This window comes from Panthera onca, chromosome C1, assembly GCF_046562875.1.
Source record: "Panthera onca isolate mPanOnc1 chromosome C1, mPanOnc1 haplotype 2, whole genome shotgun sequence".
NCBI classification, from domain to species: Eukaryota; Metazoa; Chordata; class Mammalia; order Carnivora; family Felidae; genus Panthera; species Panthera onca.
Window position 1 is genome coordinate 217235563 of NC_138346.1, and position 20053 is coordinate 217255615.

The 20053-nt window shown below is 61.2% G+C and overlaps 1 protein-coding gene across 13 annotated transcripts in view; it reads right to left on the minus strand.

The window, feature by feature from the left end:
- Window positions 1-20053, minus strand: part of ESPN (espin) — a 31814-nt gene that overhangs the window by 6069 nt on the left and 5692 nt on the right. For 3 of the 13 annotated variants that reach the window (XM_060624462.3, XM_060624461.3, XM_060624456.3), the window contains exons 3-11: window positions 11431-11617; window positions 11108-11326; window positions 10827-10958; window positions 8110-8311; window positions 6953-7221; window positions 3859-4309; window positions 2497-2523; window positions 1158-1303; window positions 806-1075 (exon numbers count right to left, since the gene is read on the minus strand). In XM_060624462.3, coding sequence (XP_060480445.1) covers window positions 806-1075; window positions 1158-1303; window positions 2497-2523; window positions 3859-4309; window positions 6953-7221; window positions 8110-8311; window positions 10827-10958; window positions 11108-11326; window positions 11431-11617 — 1903 coding nt within the window. Of the gene's footprint in view, window positions 1-805; window positions 1076-1157; window positions 1304-1549; window positions 2455-2496; window positions 2524-3858; window positions 4310-4832; window positions 5111-6952; window positions 7222-8109; window positions 8312-10826; window positions 10959-11107; window positions 11327-11430; window positions 11618-20053 lie in introns of those variants that run through there. The other 10 variants (XM_078452499.2, XM_060624459.3, XM_060624465.3 and 7 more) reach the window with 9 other exon arrangements.

Sequence of the window (20053 nt, forward strand, 5' to 3'; positions counted from 1 at the left end):
TCCTCCTTCATAACACTGGCCCCACCCCAAAGAGGACGGTGGGTGCAGGGCAGCCCCAGGCCTCTGCATGCCCCATCCCGGTGAGGGCAGCGTTGTTAACAGCCCCGTCACTGGCTTCCCTGCTCACTCGGGCTCTCATGTTACCTTGTTTTGTATTCTTGGGGGCACTTGTCTCTCTACTAAGATGCTGTGTTTGCTTGTTGGTTGACCCCCTCCCGCCCCACTCCCCAAAGCCACCTTGAAAAGGCCTTGAGATATCCATCGCGAATCCCTAGAGGCTACAACAGTGCACAGAACACAGCACCCAGGAAACACGTGCTGAGCCGGTCAGTGGCAAACCACCCTGCCAGCCAAAGACGGTCAATCATCTGACAGATAAGAAAACTGAGGCTGGATGAGGCTCAGTCTCGAAGGCTGGAAAGTGGCGGTGCAGGAAAGGGCCCAGGCCAGTCTGACTGCAGCCCAAAGCCTGCTGGCCACGCAGAGGGTGGTCCCTGGACCAGCAGGTCAGTCTCACCAGGAGCTTCCCAGACACGCAGAATCTCAGCCCCACCCACAGCTCCTGAATCAGAATCGGCATTTTTACAAGATCCCGGGCGACGTGAAGCACATTCGCGTTTGATGAGCTTTGCCCGTCTCACGGAAGGACAGTCCCCAGGGCAGGGGAGGTCCTCCAACCCTGCTTCCCACCCCCCAACCCCCGCCCCCCAAGGACCATGGGAGCCGCCTGAGGTGGAAAGGCCCCCCGCAGGCCGGGCGGCGATGTGGGGGATGGGCCCGGGTGCAGAAGCCCCGCCCCACCCACCTTCCGTCTCTGCTCCTCCTCCTCCTGCATCTTCAGCTGCAGCTTGCGCACCATCACCTGGCGCTTCCACTCGGGGATGGGCCGGCCCTGCTCATCGTGCGTGGGGACGAGCGCCTCCACATCGAGCTGCACGCCTGGCGCCGGGGTGGCGGGCGGCGCCGGCGCCACGCTGCCGTTGAGCAGCGGCTGGGGCCCCACGGCCGGCGGGGTGGGGCTGCGGGCCCGCGACGGCGCGGGCGACGCCTGCGGCAGCGGCAGCGGCGCTTCGGGCTGCGGGGAGAAGCGGCGAGGCTGAGTGACCGGCCGGCACGGGGGAGGGGGGCCGGGGCGGGGTACCCGTCGAGCCGCCTACCTGGGAGATCGGCTGCCCGCTGCCCGAGAACACCGTGGTCAGCCCCTTGCTCTGCGGCGTCGGCTTCAGACTCTTGCCGGCCTTGATCTCCGCCAGTAGCTCCGAGTTGTCACCCGTCGGGGACATCATGTTGAAAGACTTGGTGCCTGCACGGAGGCAGGAGAGGAGGTGCTGGCCAAGCGGGGGTGGGGGTGGGGTGGGGGTGCGAGGTCTGCATCCCCGCCGCCCCTAGCCTGCCCCTCTGCCTCCCTCTCCCCAAGTCGGGAAGGGCCGGGCCCCAGATGACAGCTCTCCAGATCCCAGGCCCTGGGGGCGGCTCTTGGGTACCCCAGCAGAGGCGGGCTCCCCGCTGACAGCTCACAGAGCCCCACCATCTTCCCGGCCCTACTCACGGGGCATGGGGGCCCTGCCTGGAGGCCCCTGGGAGTTCATGCTGGCTCTTGGGCCGGCCCTGGGAACTCCGGCGAATGTCTCCACCCAGGACACTGACTGACCAGCTCTAAGACACTACCTGTCTAAGGCCAGCCACCCGACCTTTGTCCTGGGTTCCCTGGCTCTGCCAGCCAGGGTGGAGTCTCCCTCCAGCCCTCTCTGCATCAGCAAAGCTCAGTGACCCTTGGACTGAGTTGCCTGGGGCCTCCGTGGCTATATGGGCTCAGGACCCTGGATACCACAACCAAGCCAGTCCCCTCCCCACCTCCCACACAGACAGACAGACAGACAGACATGGACACAGACACACTGGTTGCAAGCCCGTCGTGTAGCAAAGCGCTGCTCAGCCCTGGGGGACCTAGGAAAGCGGAGCCTTTACTAAGGATACGGGGTGAAGTCACCCAGGAAGAAGGGCCAGGTGAAAAGCATGCAAATAGGCAGGTGCACAGAGTTTGCATTTTCTGACAAGGCTCGCGGAGGCGGCTGGGGTTTGGGAAGGGCTGTCTTTAGAGACCCAGGGAGGGGTGAGGGCTGGGTGAGGGGAACAAAACAGGCCAACAGCTCTTGGGTTCCCCAGGTTGGGGATCCCTGAGCGAGCGGCAGGAGGGGTAAAAGGGAAAGCTGCCAGGCAGGCACTGGCAACAGGCTCATTTATTTGGGCAAAACTGAAAGCCATGGGTAGAATTTGTGGGTGTGTGTGTGGGTGTGGTGGAGGTAGGAAGGTAGCTGTGGGGCCAGTGGCCCCACCTGTAGTGTGGAGGACCCCTGGCCTGCCAGCCCCTTGCCCTGCCCCCTCCTTTTTTTTTTTTTTTTTTTTAAAGCCCCAGGTCCTTGGCCTTGCTTCCCCTGAGCGTGCCTCGTTCCCCGCCCCGCACCTCAGCCAGGAGCCCCGCACGCAGCTACTCACTCTTCCTGTGTCTCAGGACTCTCACTTCTAGGGATTGAGAGGAGAGAAGTGACAGCAAAGTTAGGACAAGGAGGAGGCCGGGGTGAGGCTAGGACAGTGGGGGGGGGGGGTGTGTGGATAGAGAAGGGAGGGCAGGAAGAGGGGAGGGAGACACGCAGAGGAGGGGAGACAGGAGAGGAGGAATTTTCCAGCTCATCTGACCCTGGCTCAGGCTGCTCTGGGGCTCCACAAGGGTGGTCCACCCAGTTCCGGGCTTTACTGCTGTCCCTGAGGACTGGGCAGGGCTGCCACTGGCCCTGGTTCCCCCAGCAAGGGCCTCAAACTTGGCATTGGGTTGGGATAGGGCACCCAGCCCAGGCTCTGCTGAGAAGGGGTTTCTGGAGAAGCCCAAAGTCTATTTTTCTTCCATTCCTAGCATCAGCCTTGCTCCAGAAGGAAAAAGCTAACCCCAGAGCTAGGGCCCTTTCTGGAGGCTCAGCTGGTGGTGGACAGGCTACGATGGGCCCTGGTCAGCAGGGGCTGAGGCTCCATAGGGACCTGAAGGGAGCCCAGGCTGGCCGTACCCTGGACCCGGTTATACCCTTGCACGCCTAGTGAGGGACATGAAGCTTTGGATGTCACTAAACATGGTCCCTGCACTGAGTGGCTGGGTGAAGAAGGTGTGCGCACGCGCGCGCACACACACACACACACACACACACACACACACGAGGCACCACCTCCTGGGCCTTGCAGGAGCCCTGGCATGCAAGAGACTGCCCCACCTCACAGAAGAGAAGCCAGGAATCTTGTTCACCAGCCTAGACCTTAAAAGGATGCCCATGGGGGTCATCAGGAGGGAAAGGGCAGAGCATGATGGGTCACTGGCCTCGTCCCCATAGCCGGTCGTAGCTGGCCTGGGGCCTTTGGGGTATCTGGCCAGGAAGAGTCCTTGAAGCATCTGAGAAAAGCTAGCTAGCTTGGAGGAACAAGAGATAGGGGTGAGGAGCAGAAGAGAAGCTCAGGATAGAGAAGGGGCAGGACGAAGGTTGGCCCTGCCTCTTTGAATCCAGTTCTACTTAGAGCTGCCCAGTTAGCACCAGCCCATTAGAAACACCAGCCGCCAGAGCTGGGAGGCCTCCCCTGCTGCATGGGACGTGGGCCCAGAGAGGTCACTGAGGTGCGCTGAGATCACACTGAGGCAACCCAGAGCCTCCGCTTAGGGTTAGGTCCTCACTGGGGTAGGGGCTTGCCGCAGGAAGAACGAGTCGGAAAAGAGGGAGCACCAGGGCGGCAGCAGCAGCTGGGGAACGAGCGATGTCTAGGCTTCCCTCCCCTTCAGGGCTGGCACCGCCCCCCACCCCTCAACCCGCCCCTACTCACTGCCAGTGGACGAGGAGGAGCGACGCTGCCCGCAGCCAGGGCCAGCGCCCTCGAAGGGCAGAGGTGGAGCCGGCGGCGGCGAGCTATGGGCCTCCGGCAGGGGCGGCGGCGGCGGCGGGGGCGGCGGGGGCAGCTCCCTGGACGCCTTGGGGTCCGCGGCGCAGCCGTTATGCACGTGGTTCCCGGGGAGCAGCGCCGCCTGCGGGGGAGCGGAGGGGCTGGCGAGTGAGAAGCGGGCGGCCGGGCCGGGTCCCGGGCGGCCGGCGGGCGCGGGCTGGCAGGCACGCACCTCCTCGCTGTGCGCCATGCCCGGGCGTGTGGCCAGCGGCTCCCCGGGACAGCGGCCCAGCTGGCGGTAGTAGTCCCCCGTGCTGGGCTGCTTGCTGAAAGCGCGGGGCTTGCGGCTGGAGTCCTGCCTCCGCAGCCCGTTGTGGCCGTCGCGGGAGCTCAGCTGCGGGAAGACAGCGGCGGAGGGGCTTCAGGCGCTGGTCCCCGGGGCCTCCCACGCCCCGCCCCCCCAGCTCTTCACTTTCCCGGGGCTCATGGCCAGCGGCCGTCGAGGGGTGCAGGCAGCCGGGTTCCCAGGCCCTCCGGTCCTCCGAGCGGGGATGGGGCGAGGGTCCCGGGGAAGGGCAGGCTCGGTCGCCCCCCCCCCCCCAGGGAGGGGTTCTGGGCGCAGGCCAAGGGCCACAAGGGCCCCCACTGAGGCTAGAAGGGGCGGGACCAGGGGCGGGTTGACCCAGCCCTGTCGCCAGGGGGAGCCGGAGAAGGGGCAGCTCGCAGTTTTAAGCCAGCGCGAAGGCCTCTGCCTCACCCCACGCCTGGCTACCCGGCCGTCCCGCGCGTCCCCAAGGCTCTGCCGAACCCTCTCTTTCAGGGACCCCGACCCCGAGGGAGCCCTCTCAGAGCCCTTGTCCTGTTAGGCTCCTGGTTGCCCAAGGCTCTAAGCCGCGCGGTCCCGGGGCTGCTCCTACCTGCGCCAGTGCCGGTGGCCCCCGCTGTGCACCTGGCGGCGGGGGCGGCATGGACCCGACACCTGCGCCACCTGATCCTTCCTCTCGGGTTACAGCCCAGCCCTTGCCCGCCCGCGCCCAAGAGCGCCTATGAGCTCTGTCGCCCTGACATCACCCAGGGCCAGCCAATCCCGCGCCGACCCACTCCCAGCAAGGGGGGATGCCACGGGGGCTCCACCTGCGTCGCCACGACCGGCCGCAGCGCCTCGCCTGCCCCGTAAGCCAGATGTGGCCCCGCCCCTGCTCCGCTCTCCCTCTGCTAGGTGTGGAGCACCCCAGCCCTCACCCCCCTCCTCCAACTTGTCCCCTCCATACCCCGTGGACGGAGTGCAGGAGCCACCCGATCAGTGGAGCCCCGGGTGTTTGGTACCCCCGGGTTCCGGGTCACGCCCCCGCCCTTCCCCTCCCGCATCTGGAAACCATCGACATCCGCGTAAGCGACACCGACACCCGCGCCTAAGCCTCGGGTTTCAGGGGCGGCAAGGCGGGCTCGGATGACAGCGCGGTGGCCCGCCCCATCGCAGCTGCCCCCTGCTAAGCCTAGCCCAGGGAAAAGGACATGGGGCGGCGGGGCCAAAGGCCGAGTCCCTGTGCGGGGGCTGTCCCCTGATCCACCCACCCCCCCACCCCCCGCCCGTGCGTCCCCGCGGTGGCCCCGGACCTCCAAGCCCCACCCGAACCGGCTCTCGTTGCAGGAAACCCGACACCACAGGATTTGTTTTCTGGGCCAGCCCGCCCCTCGGCGCCCCCTGCAGCCCCAAGGCGCGGATGCCGCGACCCTGCTCCCGCTGCGGTCAAGCAACGGCCAGGCCCAGGGGGCGGAGGCGGGGGGCGCCAGGCGCAGTGGGCACACAAAGGGCCCTTTGTGGAGCTGCCTGTCGCCTGCGGCCCTGCACGCACACAGCGGGTAGGGGCACGGGACCTCAAGATCCTGGGGCTCAGGGGAGTGGAGGGGGCACAGGCTGTGCTTTGGCCAGAGCCCACACGGCCGGCCAGGAAAGTCCTCCCGCCCTTGGCCCTCTGCAGTCCTCTCCTGGGCCCTCTCCACCTCACAGAGATGAAAGGGGAACCCGACTGACAGCCTGGCCGCAGATGGCATGAGGGGAGGGTGGAGTCGCTGTGGAAATTGCCCCTCCCCTCCCCCACCCAGTGGCCTTGTGACCTGGGACACCTGTGGGCAAATGGGTTACTCAGCTTGGCTCTGGAGTGGTTTGCCTTGGGCTTGAGGGAGAACTACAGGTCAGGGCTCCCACAGGACCCTCCAGAGCCTAGACCCCATACTCAGCCACCTGTGGTCTCAGGCTGCCCGCCATGTCCCAGACCAGTGGGCTCTGCCCTGTTGGCCAGCACCCCGGGGGCCCCCTGGGGTGGCTCCCCGACTAGCATTCTCAGCCACTGAGACTAGCCCTCTGGCTCCAGAGCCTCAGCCAGGACCCCAGAGGCCCTGACATCCTGGGCACCTCACACTCAATGTGCCCACACTGGACACAGCCCCCCTCCCCACAGGCTGGCTTCTCCCCCACACCTCGCATCTCAGGACTGGCCCTTCCATCAGCCTGGGCACTCAAGCCTCAGACTGGGTAGCCAACCTCAGCTTTACCCTCCCTCAGCCCCCACTGAGTGCTGAGTCCCTCTCTCCCTTCCTCCACCCTCCTCCCGGCCCTCACCTTCCCTGCCCCCTCATCTCCCACCTGGAAGACAGCCCCTTGGGAGCCATTCCCCACCTGAGCCTGGGGCTCTGGGCGCAGGTAGGTCTGCGGAGGGGGCAGTCTCTGCCAATTCCGTGACCGCCCCACCACGCTGTGCAAGAGGTCGGGGAGGACCCAGCTCCCTGAGAGGCCCGGCTGTCTGATTATATGTTCCTTCACCCATCACCAGTTCCCGAGAGGGTAGTGCCTTCGTCTGACTCATCTCCCTGTCCCCAGTGCCCAGCCCTGAGTCCCCCACGGGGCTAGCCACGAGTTTATACTCTTGAATAGGCCACTGGCCCGGCCCCCCCCCCGCCCTGTGTCCAGGACCCAGGCAGTCTCTTGGCCTCAGCCCAGCGCTGGGAGGCAGGCAGCTGGGAGAAGGTTCACTACCTCCTTCTTGAAGGCCTCCTTCTCCACATGGCGGAGTTTGCTCTTGGTCTGCACGTAGATGTCCGCGGCATGTGGCTCCACAGGGGGCTTGGGAGCCGGATAGCCTGGTGGGGGTGGGGGCAGTTGGGTGCTTGGGGGTGGGGGCGGCGGAGGGAAGCTGGGTGGTGGTGGTGGTGTGGTTCTCCCCATCTTGCCCTGGGGTCGGCCCAGCTCGGGGCTCAGCATGTCCATGTAGCTTTGTATGTCTGCAGCTCTGGAGCTGGCAAGGCCTGGGGAGGGAGGGAAGGCGGGGTGTGGGAGTTTGCAGAGTCCCCAAGACTGAGACCCCCTTCCACCCAGAAGCAACGCGCCAAGGGGTGAGGTGGGCTTAGGGATACGGCTTCTACGGCTCACTGGGAGCCCCAGCAGCGCAGGGCCCAACCGGAGGGTGAAGGCGTAGCTCCTGAGCTCGGACCTGACAGGGCCGGGCGGCAGGAGTCCGCATGGCCATGCCCCAAACTGCCGGGCCACCCCACCATCTCTGTGGCCACCACCTGGCAGCAGGAAGCAGGTATCACAGGTGGATGGCCACCTAGGCTCAGCGTGTGGTCAGCGCGTGAATGCTCGCGTGCCCGCCTCTGCCTAACATTTGCGTGTTGGTGTATGCAGGTGTGCAAGCATCTGCGCATTTCTTTGTATTTACAAATGTGTTTGCATCGGTCTGTGGACGTGGGGTGTGCGTGTGTTAACGTGCACACGTGCCCGGATATGGGGACGGAAGCTTGTGTGTCTGTGCTGTAGCGCAGGTGCGTGCGTGCATCTGCACGGTGTGTGTGCGCGTCCCTGTGTGCTGTGCAGACACGTGGGCCCTCTTGAGGGCGCACAGGTGTGTGTCACGTCTGGGGAACATCTGTGTGTGTGAGCGAGTGAGTCATCTGCAGGGGGCTCGTGGGGTTTGTCCCAGGGAGAGTACGTGTGGGTGCACAGGTGTGCTTGCGAGCAGCACATACCAGGACAAGTGTCACCGGCCTCTCACCGGGACCAGCAGCCCTTCCTGGTGACCTGGGCAGCCTCCGGCGTCAGCTGTGGGCAGAGTGGGCCTGGGGCTGGCCCTCAGGGCCCGGTGGTCTGTCCCGGTCTGCGCCCCCTCCTCCCTCCTCCCGGCCTGGCCGGCTCACCACGTGGGGGGCGCCGGCCCTTGATGCTGGAGTGGCTGGAGGAGCAGGAGTCGTAGTTGGAGAGGGTGCTGGCGGGTGAGCTGAGGTCAAAGTTCAGCGGCTGGACCGACACGGTGGTATCGGGTGAAGACATGCCCGAGTCGGGCTGTTTGGTCTCCAGCTCGGCAGACGGATCCCGGGACAGCACGCGGTGCTCCACACTCTGAACAGGAGGGAAGGCAATGAGGTCGACAATGGAGACCGGTGCGCTCGGGCCAGGGTCCTGCTCCGGCATGTCCTTGCTGTGTGACCCGGGCCGAGCCGCTTCCCTTTCTGGGCTCCCACCCCATAATGAGAATGTCTGTCGGGTTCTTCCCAGGCTAAGATTCAAGCCCGGCCCCCTCGCAGCAGGACCCGGGGTTCCTGGGAAACTCCCACCCCAGCCCCTCTTTGCTCAAGGGGGTGGAGAGATGGCCGGAAGAGGGGGCCCTGGTCTGGACCCCAAGGGCAAGACTGCCATGGCACCAGCCAGAGGGGTGGGCTCCAGTGTATCTGCGGGGAGGGGCTCAGGAGCTGCAGCTGATGGGAACACCTGGGGCAGGTGGGGTAGGGGAGGCGGGTGGGCCCCACAACTTGCAGGGAAGACTGATTCCCCATTACCCGGCCAGCAGCCCTGGTCTCTCCCTGCCCTACTGGGACAAATCCCAACACCAGCCCACCCTGTCTCCTGATGGGGCCCTTGGAGAAAGGGCCTGGGATGGCCCGGCTGAGTCTGGAGGGCAGCCGGGCTCAGGCCACAGGCATGCTGTCCCCACCACTGTCTATGCCCCGCCCATGGGCCTGACCCTCCCATGGGACGGGAGCGGGCTGGGGTGGGGGCTCGCTTACATTGCCCATGCTGGCCTTGCTGCTGGCAAGCCCGCTGGCTGGCTCCGTCTGCTGCCTCCTGCCCAGGCCTGCTCCTCCCTGCCCCGCGCCCCCTCCCCTGCCTGAGAAGTGTCACAGGCCCCCTGGGAGCGGGAGGCAAGCCTCGCACCAGGTAACAGCTCAGCAGCCCTGCTCATTGGCCCTGTAATTAGGGGCTCTGTGGGAGTGTTTGCCTTTTCTGGGCCAGCATTCTGCATGGCTTGGATCTGTCTCTGCTGCAGCTGGGCCTGTCTGGGTGAGGGGGCCGAGGGGCCCACAGCCCACCCAGTTGAGCAGGGCCGGGTCGGGCCCTGCTGCCTCTTCCATGAGCCAAGGGGAAGCACAGGGGCTGGGCTTCTGGTAGGGGGCAGATGAAAATGCTCTTTTCTTGGCCGTCAGCAGTGGGCAATGGGGGTGCCCAGTCCTGACCCCACGGATAGCAGAGGTTAAGGGCCCAGGCTCTGCAGCCCGGAACACTGGCTTCAAATTTCCCCTCTCCCACCTACTAGCCAAGTGACTTCGGGCAAGTCACTTATCCTTCCTGTCGGTGGGGATAACAGTATCTCCTGCCCCATTAAGGTATGAGGAAGATTTTAACAGTTAGTGAAGGGCCAGGGTATGGTAGCCAGTACATGCTACACAATGTCAGCTGTTAGTATTAATTTACTGTGGAGGCTGAGATTACGCTAGAAAGCGCTGGCAGGCTGCGTGCCAGAGTGAGGATTCAAGGGATGGTGTTTATTGCTTATTTATTGCTTACTTAGAGACAGAAGGGCTGGGGCTTTGTGCCTCCTGCCATCCCACCCTCCAAACAGAATCGTACCCTCTCTCCGTGGGAAAGAGCCACCTGTGGTGCAGAAATGCCCCTCACAGCATCCACCCCTGTTTGTATACCCTGGTGACAGGGTGCTCACTGTCTCTTGGACCGTTACTCTCTCTGGGCGGCCCTTTTGGGGGGACAGTCTTCCTTGGGTCCAGCTGCAGTTTCCGACCACTGGGCCTAGCTGTGCTCTGGAGTACCCAGCACCAGGGTGCCCCTGTGTGCTTGCAGACAGGGCAGACGGTGCTGTGGGCAAAAGGCCATCCCACCTTCTCCCCTCCAGACCTCATTTCCTAGTCCCTCTTCTGGCCAGGCTGCCCCCTGGAGCTGAAAGGCACCTGGGAGGCCCACCCTCTGTCTTCCCTCCTGTCCCAAAGGCATTACACCAGATGAGGCAGTGCCCTGAACTTGGAACCAGCCGCACCTGAGCTCAAGTCCCAGTAGGTTACTTCCCAGCTGCGCAACCATAATAAAATAATTTAAGCAGAGTAACAGAAGTTTCGTTATGAAGCAGCCATGAAGTGAGCAAACATACACTGTCGCGGTCAAGAGCAGTGGCTCCAGGCCATGCCTCTCAGACTCCACCACTTAACAGCTGTGTGACCTTGGGTGGGATGGGGACATTAACACCACCCACCTTAGAGGTGGTGGAGAGTTAAATGAGCTACTACTTGTGGGCTGTGGGCAGGTGAATGGACTTGACCATTCCCGTTGGTATGTAAGTGTCTTGCGATTTCTCCAAACCTTCCTTCTTACCAGGAGGATGCTGGTCCTCTTCCCCTTGACCCTTTTCCTTCACCCCCTCCCTCCTCAGTGGTCAGTGGCTCTGGGCTGGGAAGGGTAATGGTCTAGGACACTTCCTCATTGTGTGACCTCGGACAAGGGACAAGGGGCTTCATGTCTGCGAACCTCAGCTTCCTCCACGGTAAAGGGGTAACAACACCTACCTCTGGGGGCAGGGAGAGGCGGGGTGGGGGACGAGATTAAGCAAGGGGCAGCGCCAAGATCGTACCAGGTTCTCCACGGTGCGCAGGTAGCGGGTGCAGTGGCTGTGGCCATTATAGTCCGAGAGGTCGGCCGCCGTGTATCCGTCACGGTCGCGGACGTCCAGCTCCGCGCCGTTCACTACCAGGATCTGGCAGCACTGCGGGGGTCGAGTACTGAGGACCCCGGTCGCCAGCCCGGACCCCCCGCCCCCGCTCACCGCCCGGCGCCGGGGCAGGGTTGCGCTGAGAGCTCGGCGCCAGCAGAGGGCGCCCGTCCCACCCCCGTCCGCTCCGGCCCCGCCCCCACCTCCAGCTCCCCGTTTTCAGCGGCGTCGTGCAGAGGGGTCCCGCCCCACAGGTCGGCCGTGATCTCGCCGCCGTGCAGCAGGAGCCAGCTGAGCACTTTGGCGTGGCCGCGGCTGGCCGCGAAGTGCATGGCCGTGGCGCCGTCATTGTCCTGCTCCGAGAGGCTCACGTCGGTGCAGCTCACCTGGGCGGGAGGGGGCGGGGGAAAGACGGGCGGGGGCTGGGCGCCGGGCCCCTCCAGGCCCCGCCCCCGTCGGTGCCGGCGGCTGGGCGTGCAGACCCCGCCCTTCCCCGGGCCCCGCCCCGCCCCGCCCCGGAGCTCACCAGCCACACGATGACCGGGCAGTGGCCCATCTGCGCCGCGGCATGCAGCGGGGTCATGCCGTCTTGGGCTCTCACGTGCGGGTCCGCGCCGCACTCCTGCACCAGGTACTGCGTCACCTCCAGGTGGCCCTCCTGGCACGCCAGGTACAGGGGCGTGGCACCGTTCTTGGTTTGCGCATTCACTCCCCTGCGGAAACACAGCACCCACCTCGGGCTCTCAGCGCCCATCTGCCTCCAGAGCTTCTTAACGTCCCTCGCGCTCTTTTGGGGAGCTCTGGAGGGCCGGGGGCGTGGGTTGGAGAAGGTTTAGTTACCGGGTCGTGCTATACCTGACTCCCTCTGGACTCTCGGTCCTGTGCCAGCCTCCCTCAGGGGGGCCCCTCTGGCCTGGCCACTCCCCTCCAGCAGCCTCCCTGCTTCCGTGTACATCTGACCGAGTTAGTCCCTGTCCTCAGTAAATAGCTCAACCTCTTCACCAAGGTCTACAAGGATGTGGTGAGCTGGCCTCTTCTTACCTTTTCAGCCACACTGAACCACTGTCACCGTGAGCCCCCAAGTCCCCAAACCTTCTGTCTTATCTTTATGCCTTTGATCAGGTCCCTCTCTATCTGGAATGCACTTCCTTCCTCCTCCCTAGGACTCAGTCCAGATCCCTCCTCAGTGAGGCCTGCCCTGATTTCCCCAGGCAGAGCCTGCCTTTCCTACCTCTGTGCCCTGTACGGCCCTGGGCTCACTCCACGGACTGCCTATCATGCTTGATTGAACATAACTGATTTTGGCCTCTGCCTCCCCTGGAAGACTTAATTCCCAGAGGGCAGAGTAGTAGGGTTGCCAGGTAAAACACAAGATGCCCTGTTAATTCTGAATTGCGAAACAAGAAATCATCTTCTAGCATAAGTATATCCCAAACAAAGCATGGGGCATACTTATACTAACACATTATTTGCCATGTATCTAAAGTTAAACTGGATATCCTGTTGTTAATCTGGCAACTGTACAGGAGGCCACCATTCACCAAGCACCTCTGGTGTGCTATGTATTGGTGGGCGGGCTGGACTTCAAGCTGTATGACAAAGCTGTCATCATCAAGACAGTATGGGACCGGCACAAGAACAGACACTCAGATCAATGGAACAGAATAGAGAGCCCAGAAATGGACCCACAGACGTATGGCCAACTAATCTTTGACAAAGGAGGAAAGACTATTCAATGGAATAAAGAGTCTCTTCAGCAAGGAAGAGGGAAAACCTGACAGCTACATGCAGAAGAATGAACCTGGACCACCTTCTTACACCATACACAAAAATAAACTCAAAATGGATGAAGGACCCAAATGTGCGACAGGAAGCCATCAAAATCCTCAAGGAGACAGCAGGTCAACCTCTTTGACCTTGGCCGCAGCAACTTCTTACTCAACACGATATTGGCGGGCAGGTTCTCATCGAATGCCCCAGCTTAGGTCCTATTGTCATTCCCATTTTGCAGAGGGGCAGTTGAGGCTCAGGGGCTTTGACTTGCCAAAGGTCACATGATTGGTAAATGGCATTGGAGCATATGTTTGTGATGCAGAGCCTGGTGCATGCAGTAGGCACACGGGGAGTGAAGAGGCCGCTCCCTGTGCTCACTCCTGGGGCTTCCCTGAAGCTCAGCTTGCGGGTGTCATTGCTCCTCGTGCCCGTTCCCCAGCTGCTGAAGAAGAGTCGTGACCGGGGAACTGGGAGTCAACCCCATGAAGTGGAGTGCTGCTGGGAAACAGGGAAGCTGACCCTGCCGCTGACGGAGTCTGGGTGTGGACAGCCCAGAGCACAGTTACCACAGTTGGGCACTAGGTGGAGCCACAATCCAGGACCAGACACAGGAGCTGTGTGCCCACCACCCTCCGCCCGGCGAGTCTCAGAAGCTCCCTAGGGGCTGAGCCCCCCTGTGCTGGGTCAGCCCTCTGTGCCCCAGGAAGTGCAGTTCTTACCTGACTTCACATCTTCCCGCCCATCTGCCTCCCCAATCTATCTGCTGGCGACATCAGTCACACACTCCGCCAGTGTCCGTCCACGCCCTCCCTCCCTCATCCAAGTGCTCGCCCAGCTGTCCGTCAACATGGGCACCAGGCCACCCAGTCCTCTTCTCTCTGCCCTCTCACCCACCCTGTCATGACATGACTTGGTCCCTTTCCCAGCTGACTTCTCCCTGCCCCTAAAACCCTGGTCCCTGTCCACTTCCCGGACCCCTAACCCCAGGCCACCTGCAGCCCCACACTGGGCGCCTCCCTGCTCTCTCCTCACTCCTGACCCGGGCACCTCCTCCCTAGACACAGAGCTGCCATTTTCTAGGGCTGATGCGGAGTGTGGCACTTCACACATTTGGGGTGGGACAGAGACCATGCCTGGCTGCCCTCCGTGACCCAACCCGTGCCAGGGCAACGGTGCTCATGAGCCGACAGGGCACACGGTGACAGAGACTCATCCACATGCCTCTCCCCAGGAACAGTCTGGCTTGCGGCCACCAGCCTCCACGCCCCAGTGCCATCGTCACCCCCCACACATGCATTCACATACTGATGTGACAGTAACAGCCTGTTTAATATTTCATGACCGACACTCAGTGGCCTGAATTATTCACCCCGTAACCAAGGCACAGTGAGTGCTGGGGTCCTGGGGATCAGAGGCTGAGGGGACCACCACCCAGGACCCACTGAGACCTCTCTGGGGAGGTCTGAGGCAATGGCGACACCATAGGGCGCCAGATACGCCTGGAGCCCTGCCCTCCCAGCACCCCCTGCTTGGCAGGTGTCCACGATCCAGGGGTGGCCAGCCAGCCTGGGAAGGTCTGAGAAGGTCTGAGAAGCTGGCACAGAGCAGGACCTGAGCAGGAGGGGGCAGTCCTGCGCACAACCTCCTGCCAGGCCAGTGGCCCACACTCCCCGCTGGAGTCCCTGGGCCAGAGTAAACACTCAATAAACATTCCTCCCTACCAGCCTTCCAATCGGCATTTCAGCCTCTCCCGTCCTGGAGCCACAGCCTCCAGCCCAGGAGGCCCCAGCACAATGAGGCAGATATGCTGATGGGCGAGGGTGAGGGCGAGGGCGGGGGGAAAAGGGGTCCCTGGCCTTGTCACCTTCTACTTTGGCCTGGAGGCAAGAAGGGCGGGGGCACCCTCATGCTCACTGGGGGAAATCAGAAAAATATGGAGGAGCACAAGGAGCAAACTTAATTAATTTCAACGGAGAGCTGAATATATCATAGTAGCGACGATAATCGATACCAGTGAAAGCAGGTCTGTTTCAGGCACCGTGATGAGCACAGAGCTTTCTCACCACGTCCTCTCAGCGACGGATGGGGGAGGTGCTGGCATTGTTCCCATTTTCCAGATACTGTGCGAAGAAGCCTAGGACCGCTCGATGAGAGACAGGCAGAGGAAGACCTGGGCACAAGAGGGACTTAGGGGGACGCCTGGGTGGCTCAGTCGATCAAGCGTGTGACTTCGGCCCCCCCGTCAGGCACGGAGCCTGATTGGGATTCTCTCTCTCCCCCTCTCTCTGCCCCTCCCCCACTCACACTGTCTCTGTCTTTTTCAAAATAAATAAGTAAACGTTTAAAAATTAAAAAAAAAAAAAAAAGAGGAACTTGGGGTATGAACCCCGCCAAGCTGTGTCAGCGCCTTGCCTCTTGTCTCTTTGATCTCAAAGCTGTCTGCAGAGGGGGCAGTAATCGCCCAGGAAACATGCTTGGAGACCCCTCAGCACAGGCCTGTCACCTGGCATGAGCCTGAAACCGTTGTTATATTTTGGGATCCCTCCTCCCTGTACCTCTGTGGGGACACCGCTGGGCTGGGGTGTCTGGGCTCAGCCCAGCACAGGTCAGGCCAGGCATTGTTTCTGTTGTGGAGGGCCACCCAGAGGACGGGGCTAGGGTCTTGCGGGGGTACTTCTGGCCTCAGGTCCCACCTGCTCTAACCCATCGGGTTCTAGCCAAAGTGACACGAAGGGTAACCATTCCAGTCCCAGCCCCTGCCCTTGGCCCTGGCCTCCAGCCACCACCCTGACTCTGTAGCTCACTGGGTAGGACCCTAGTGGGTTATTAAGCTCCTGAGCCTCAGTTTCCAAATATGGCAAATGGGCATCATAATTGTCCGGCATCTCCTTGCCTCTTATGAGGGAACGGAAGAGGAAGCTTTGGAAGGTTGCACATTTCCTTGGAGGGAAGGCGGCTCTTTGCCTCCTGGTGCGGCAGCCGTATCCTGACCAGCCAACCCCCTCCCCCACCCACTGGGTCTCAACTGTCACTCCCTGTGACCAACCCCAGGGGCTTCCCCATGCTCCTCTGACTTGGCCATTCCCTAGCACGTGCCCCTCCCCCTTCTCCGGAACACCTGCTCCTCCTGGCTTCCTACACCAGCAGCCGACTCTCACGCCAAGCCTCCTAAGCCTTCTTTGCTGGGCCCTGGCCTTCACCTGACCTCCAAATGTGGGGATACCCCAGGGCCTCCTTTCTGAACACAGTCTCCCCCCCGGTAAGGTCATCCACTTCCCAGGGTCAAAGGCCACCTGCACCCCCATGCTGCTCCTCTCTCTAGCTTGGACCTGGAGTCTCTATCCGGCCCTCACCTCTGCCCACCGGTCCTTGTGTGCATTGCCCAGGCCTCTGGAACCTTACGTGCCTAGAGCAGATCTCTTGCCTTTCTCCCTCAAACCCTCCCCGACCTGCCAACCCCATTTTGGCAAAGGACACCACACTACCCTCCCTTGAGCCCAAGCTCTAGGAGTCTTTGGAGACCCCCAACCCTTGACCTCTTTATACGCCTGAAACTCCCTAGCAACAATCACACGAACCCTATTTTTCTCCCTCTTTGGAAAAAAGAGGACACGAGTGAACTGCGACAACACAGAAAAAGTGGAATGCTTGCTGGAAATCTCCGTCCAGGACCGGTGCCGGCTTGCTGTTGCCACTGCTGTGGGCAGCAAGGAGCGACCTGCCCACAGAACCAGATTCAGGTCAAAGAACAGCATTTCCGGTGGCCAACAATTTCTGCTCCAAGGGAGGTCGGGAAGGAGCTGATCCTATGAGGATCAGGGGTAAGGCCGCCTTGGATACAATCATGGATCCTTTGCTGGCCCTACATCTCTTTGCCTCCACTCACGCCTCCTGGCTTATTTGAAAAGATCCCAAATTCGGCTTGATGCAGGGAAGAAATGCAGTGATGATTTCAGGGAGGTTCTAGGACAGCTTTACGCCCAATCCATCCGGGCTGAATACCCTTCCCTGCAACTCCCCCAGCCTCCCAGGCCTTCCTTCTGGTCCTCAGCAAAGCCAAACTTGATCCCACCTCAGCACCTGCCTCTGCTGGTTCTTCTCCCTGCGATGCTGCCACGCCAGGTTTCTGCAGGGCCGGCCCTTCTTTTTATCCAGGACTCCGATGAGCTCTCACCTGCTCTAGGAGGCCTTCCTTGACTCCCTCAATTTATTTCTCGTGTGTGTGTGTGTGTGTGTGTGTGTGTGTGTGTGTGTGTGTGTTGAGATTTTTGTCTTTAAGTAATCTCTATTCCCAACGTGGGGGCTCAAACTCACAACCGAGATCAAGAGTCACACACTCCACCGACTGAGCCAGCCAGGTGCCCCTTGACCCCTGAATTTAAAGAAAACCCCATTGGTTTCTACCAAACTACCCTGTTTTGCTTCATGGCGCTGGTCACTGGAGACGTCTTGTGTGCCTATTTGGTTCACTCCAGGGACACGTGTCACCAGGCTGCCACACGCCAGGATGGGGCAGCGCCACGCAAAGAGCAGACCCCTGCCGTCAGAGTTTGGTTCCCCTAGAGCTCCCAGACGGCAAGCCAACACACATGCAAATAAATTTCTGTGAATGAGGCACGTGCTGTCCACCTGTCCCCTTGTTTGCCCCGGAGCCTCCCGGAAAGTGGGCTCCAAGAAGCTGCGAGGGCTCATGACACCCCAAGCTCTGACGGCGTGCCCAGTTGCTCGTTGTTGAGTAACCGTGGGGGTGAGTGAGACGGGCAGTCAGACGGGGAGCTCTGTGATGTCCCCTCGCACAGGGCCTCAGCTGGTCTGTTTGCCAGGTGGGCCCAGGGAGGCCCAGCTCGGGGTGCCATCTGAGGTCACTCAGTGAGCTGCACGCGGGGCCGGACGAGCCCCAGGGCTTCCGGCCTCCTCACGCTTTCGACCAATGTTTAGTGCGCGTCAGGCACTGGGCCTCCAGGATGGGGAAGACAAGGTCCGCTCTCCCCGGCTGGGGAGCTGCGGCAAGAGAACGCCCCCAGATGCACAGAACGTGATGTCAGGTGGTTACGAGGGTGCGAGGGAAAATAAAGCAGGCGAGGGATGTGCTGCTGGGCAAGTGACAACCTAAAGGAGGCCGTGGGCAGGCCCTGCGGAGGAGTGGGGGTGGAGGAGAGACTCCAAGTTAGGGAGAGGGTTCCAGGCGGCAGGAACAGACAGCGCGAGGCTGGAGCGTACCAGCCTGCTGGAGGAGCAGCAAGGAGGCCCGGGAGGTGGAACGGGGTGTGGAGGGGGGAGCGGCTGGCGGTGGGGCGTGCGGGCTGGGCCAGGGTGAGGAGGGGCCCCGGGCCGTTGTGGGGAAATGGCCTTCTCTATCCGTGATCAGGGAGACTGTGGCCAGTCCGGGCATCTGACTTGCATTCCCAAAGGCAGAAGAGCTGGACAGCGAGAGGGCCAGGGTGGGGAGACCTGAGAGATTAGGGACTGGACCAGGAGTGGGAGACAGACCTGGAAAGGGGATGTGGTTTGATCACGGCCATACAGGGAACCGGGGAACTGGTGGGGCCTTGGCTGCTCAATTAGCCTCTCTGAGACACCATGTCTGATTCTGTCAACACTGTGTAGCAGGGACATTTGTTTAATTCACTGACGTATCCCTGGCACGTTAAAATATTACCTCGCACGGGGGCCCTGGGTGGCTCAGTCGGTTGAGCATCCAACTCTTGATTTAGGCTTAGGTCATGACCTCATGGTTTGTGGGATCGAGCCCCGTGTTGGGCTCCATGCTGAACATGGACTTTGCTTAGGATCCTCTGTCTCTCTCTCTCTCTCTTTCTCCGTCTGCCCCTCTCCTCCACTTGCATTCCCTCTCACTCTAGAAAGAAAGAGAGAGAGGGAGGGAGAGGGAGAGGGAGAGGGAGAGGGAGAGGGAGAAAGGGAGGGAGAAAGAATGAAAGAAAGAAAGAAAGAAAGAAAGAAAGAAGGGAAGAAGAAAGAGAAAGAAAGAAAGAAAAAGAAAGAAAGAAAGAAAGAAAGAAAGAAAGAAAAAGAGGAATGAAGGGAGGGAGGAAAGAAGAAAGAAAGAAAGAAAGAAAGAAAGAAAGAAAGAAAGAAAAGAAAGGAGAAGAGAAGGGAGGAAGGAGAAAGAGGAATGAAGGGAGGGAGGAAGGAAGGAAGAAAAGAAAAGAAAGAAAGAAAGAAAGAAAGAAAGAAAGAAAGAAAGAAAGAAAAAGAAAGAGAGAAAGAAAGAGAGGGAGGGAGGAAGGAAGGAAGGAAGGAAAGAAAGAAGAAAGGAAAGAAGGAAGGAAGGAAAGGATATTGCCTGGCACAGAGTAGATACTCAATGAACATTAGCTGAATAACTCAATCTGCAGTCAAATGCTCTACCACTGAGCTCAATCTGAATCTCAATCTACCCCTGAATAACTCAATCTGTAAACTGGGCTGCTTATAGAGCTATTGCCTGGGGTGGTTATAAGGCTCAGACTACCGGTGGGGGGGGGGGGGGGGTGCGGTGCTAGGCACTTAGTAAGCACTCAGCAGGCCAGAGCTCATCCGGGTTTATCCTGACCCCTGGCCAGGGCACTTCCAATCTCTGCCCCGGGGCAGGGGAGGCCTCAGGCAAAGATACTTGCAAGGAGGTGGAATTGATGCAATTCTTTGGACAGACTGACTTTCCAGTTTGCTACGTCTGGCAGAGCATGGGGCCCCAAAGGAAGGAAGAGCCCAGAGCCCCGCCACCCTCCACTATTCTCCCCAGCCTCAAAACTCAAGCCCAAGGGTCCGAGCTGAGCCTGGGGCTCCTCTCCAGCTGCACAGACCCCAGGTGAGCAGATGGTTGAGGCCAAGCAAGCATGAGGTAGTTCCTGGGCCCCAGCACCCCGCTGGCAAGGTGGTCAGGAGCTCTGAGGCGACATATTGTCTGCCCCGACCGGAGGCCTGGATAGCTGGTTCCCCTCTACCAACCACTAGTGCTCCTGGCCAGGAGGGTCGGTGCTCCTGGCCATCGCCCTCAGACCCAGTTCCTGCCAGCCTCCATGCTACCAGCTTAGGGACCCTCCTTCTGCGGGGAGGATCCCCACGGGAAAACAGCCCCAGAGGCCACTGTAGCAATTCCTTCACCTCTGGGAAGAATTCGCCCAATGGATTGGGATACCCTGGAGGAGAGGCAGGTGGGCGCGGGGTGTCCCTGCAATCTGAAGCCTTTTCTAACACCGTAAGGTGCAGCCTGGCTCTAGCAAGGCCTCCCCCGAGGCTGTCCAGCCCGCCCGCTTCCCCGCAGCTCGGCACGGCCATGGCCCGCTGCTGCCCACAGCCTCCTTGGGCGGGATCGAGTTTCTCACTGGTAGGTCTGGGAGCCCTTCCTCCCTCACCAACCGCCAGGGAGAGCTGAG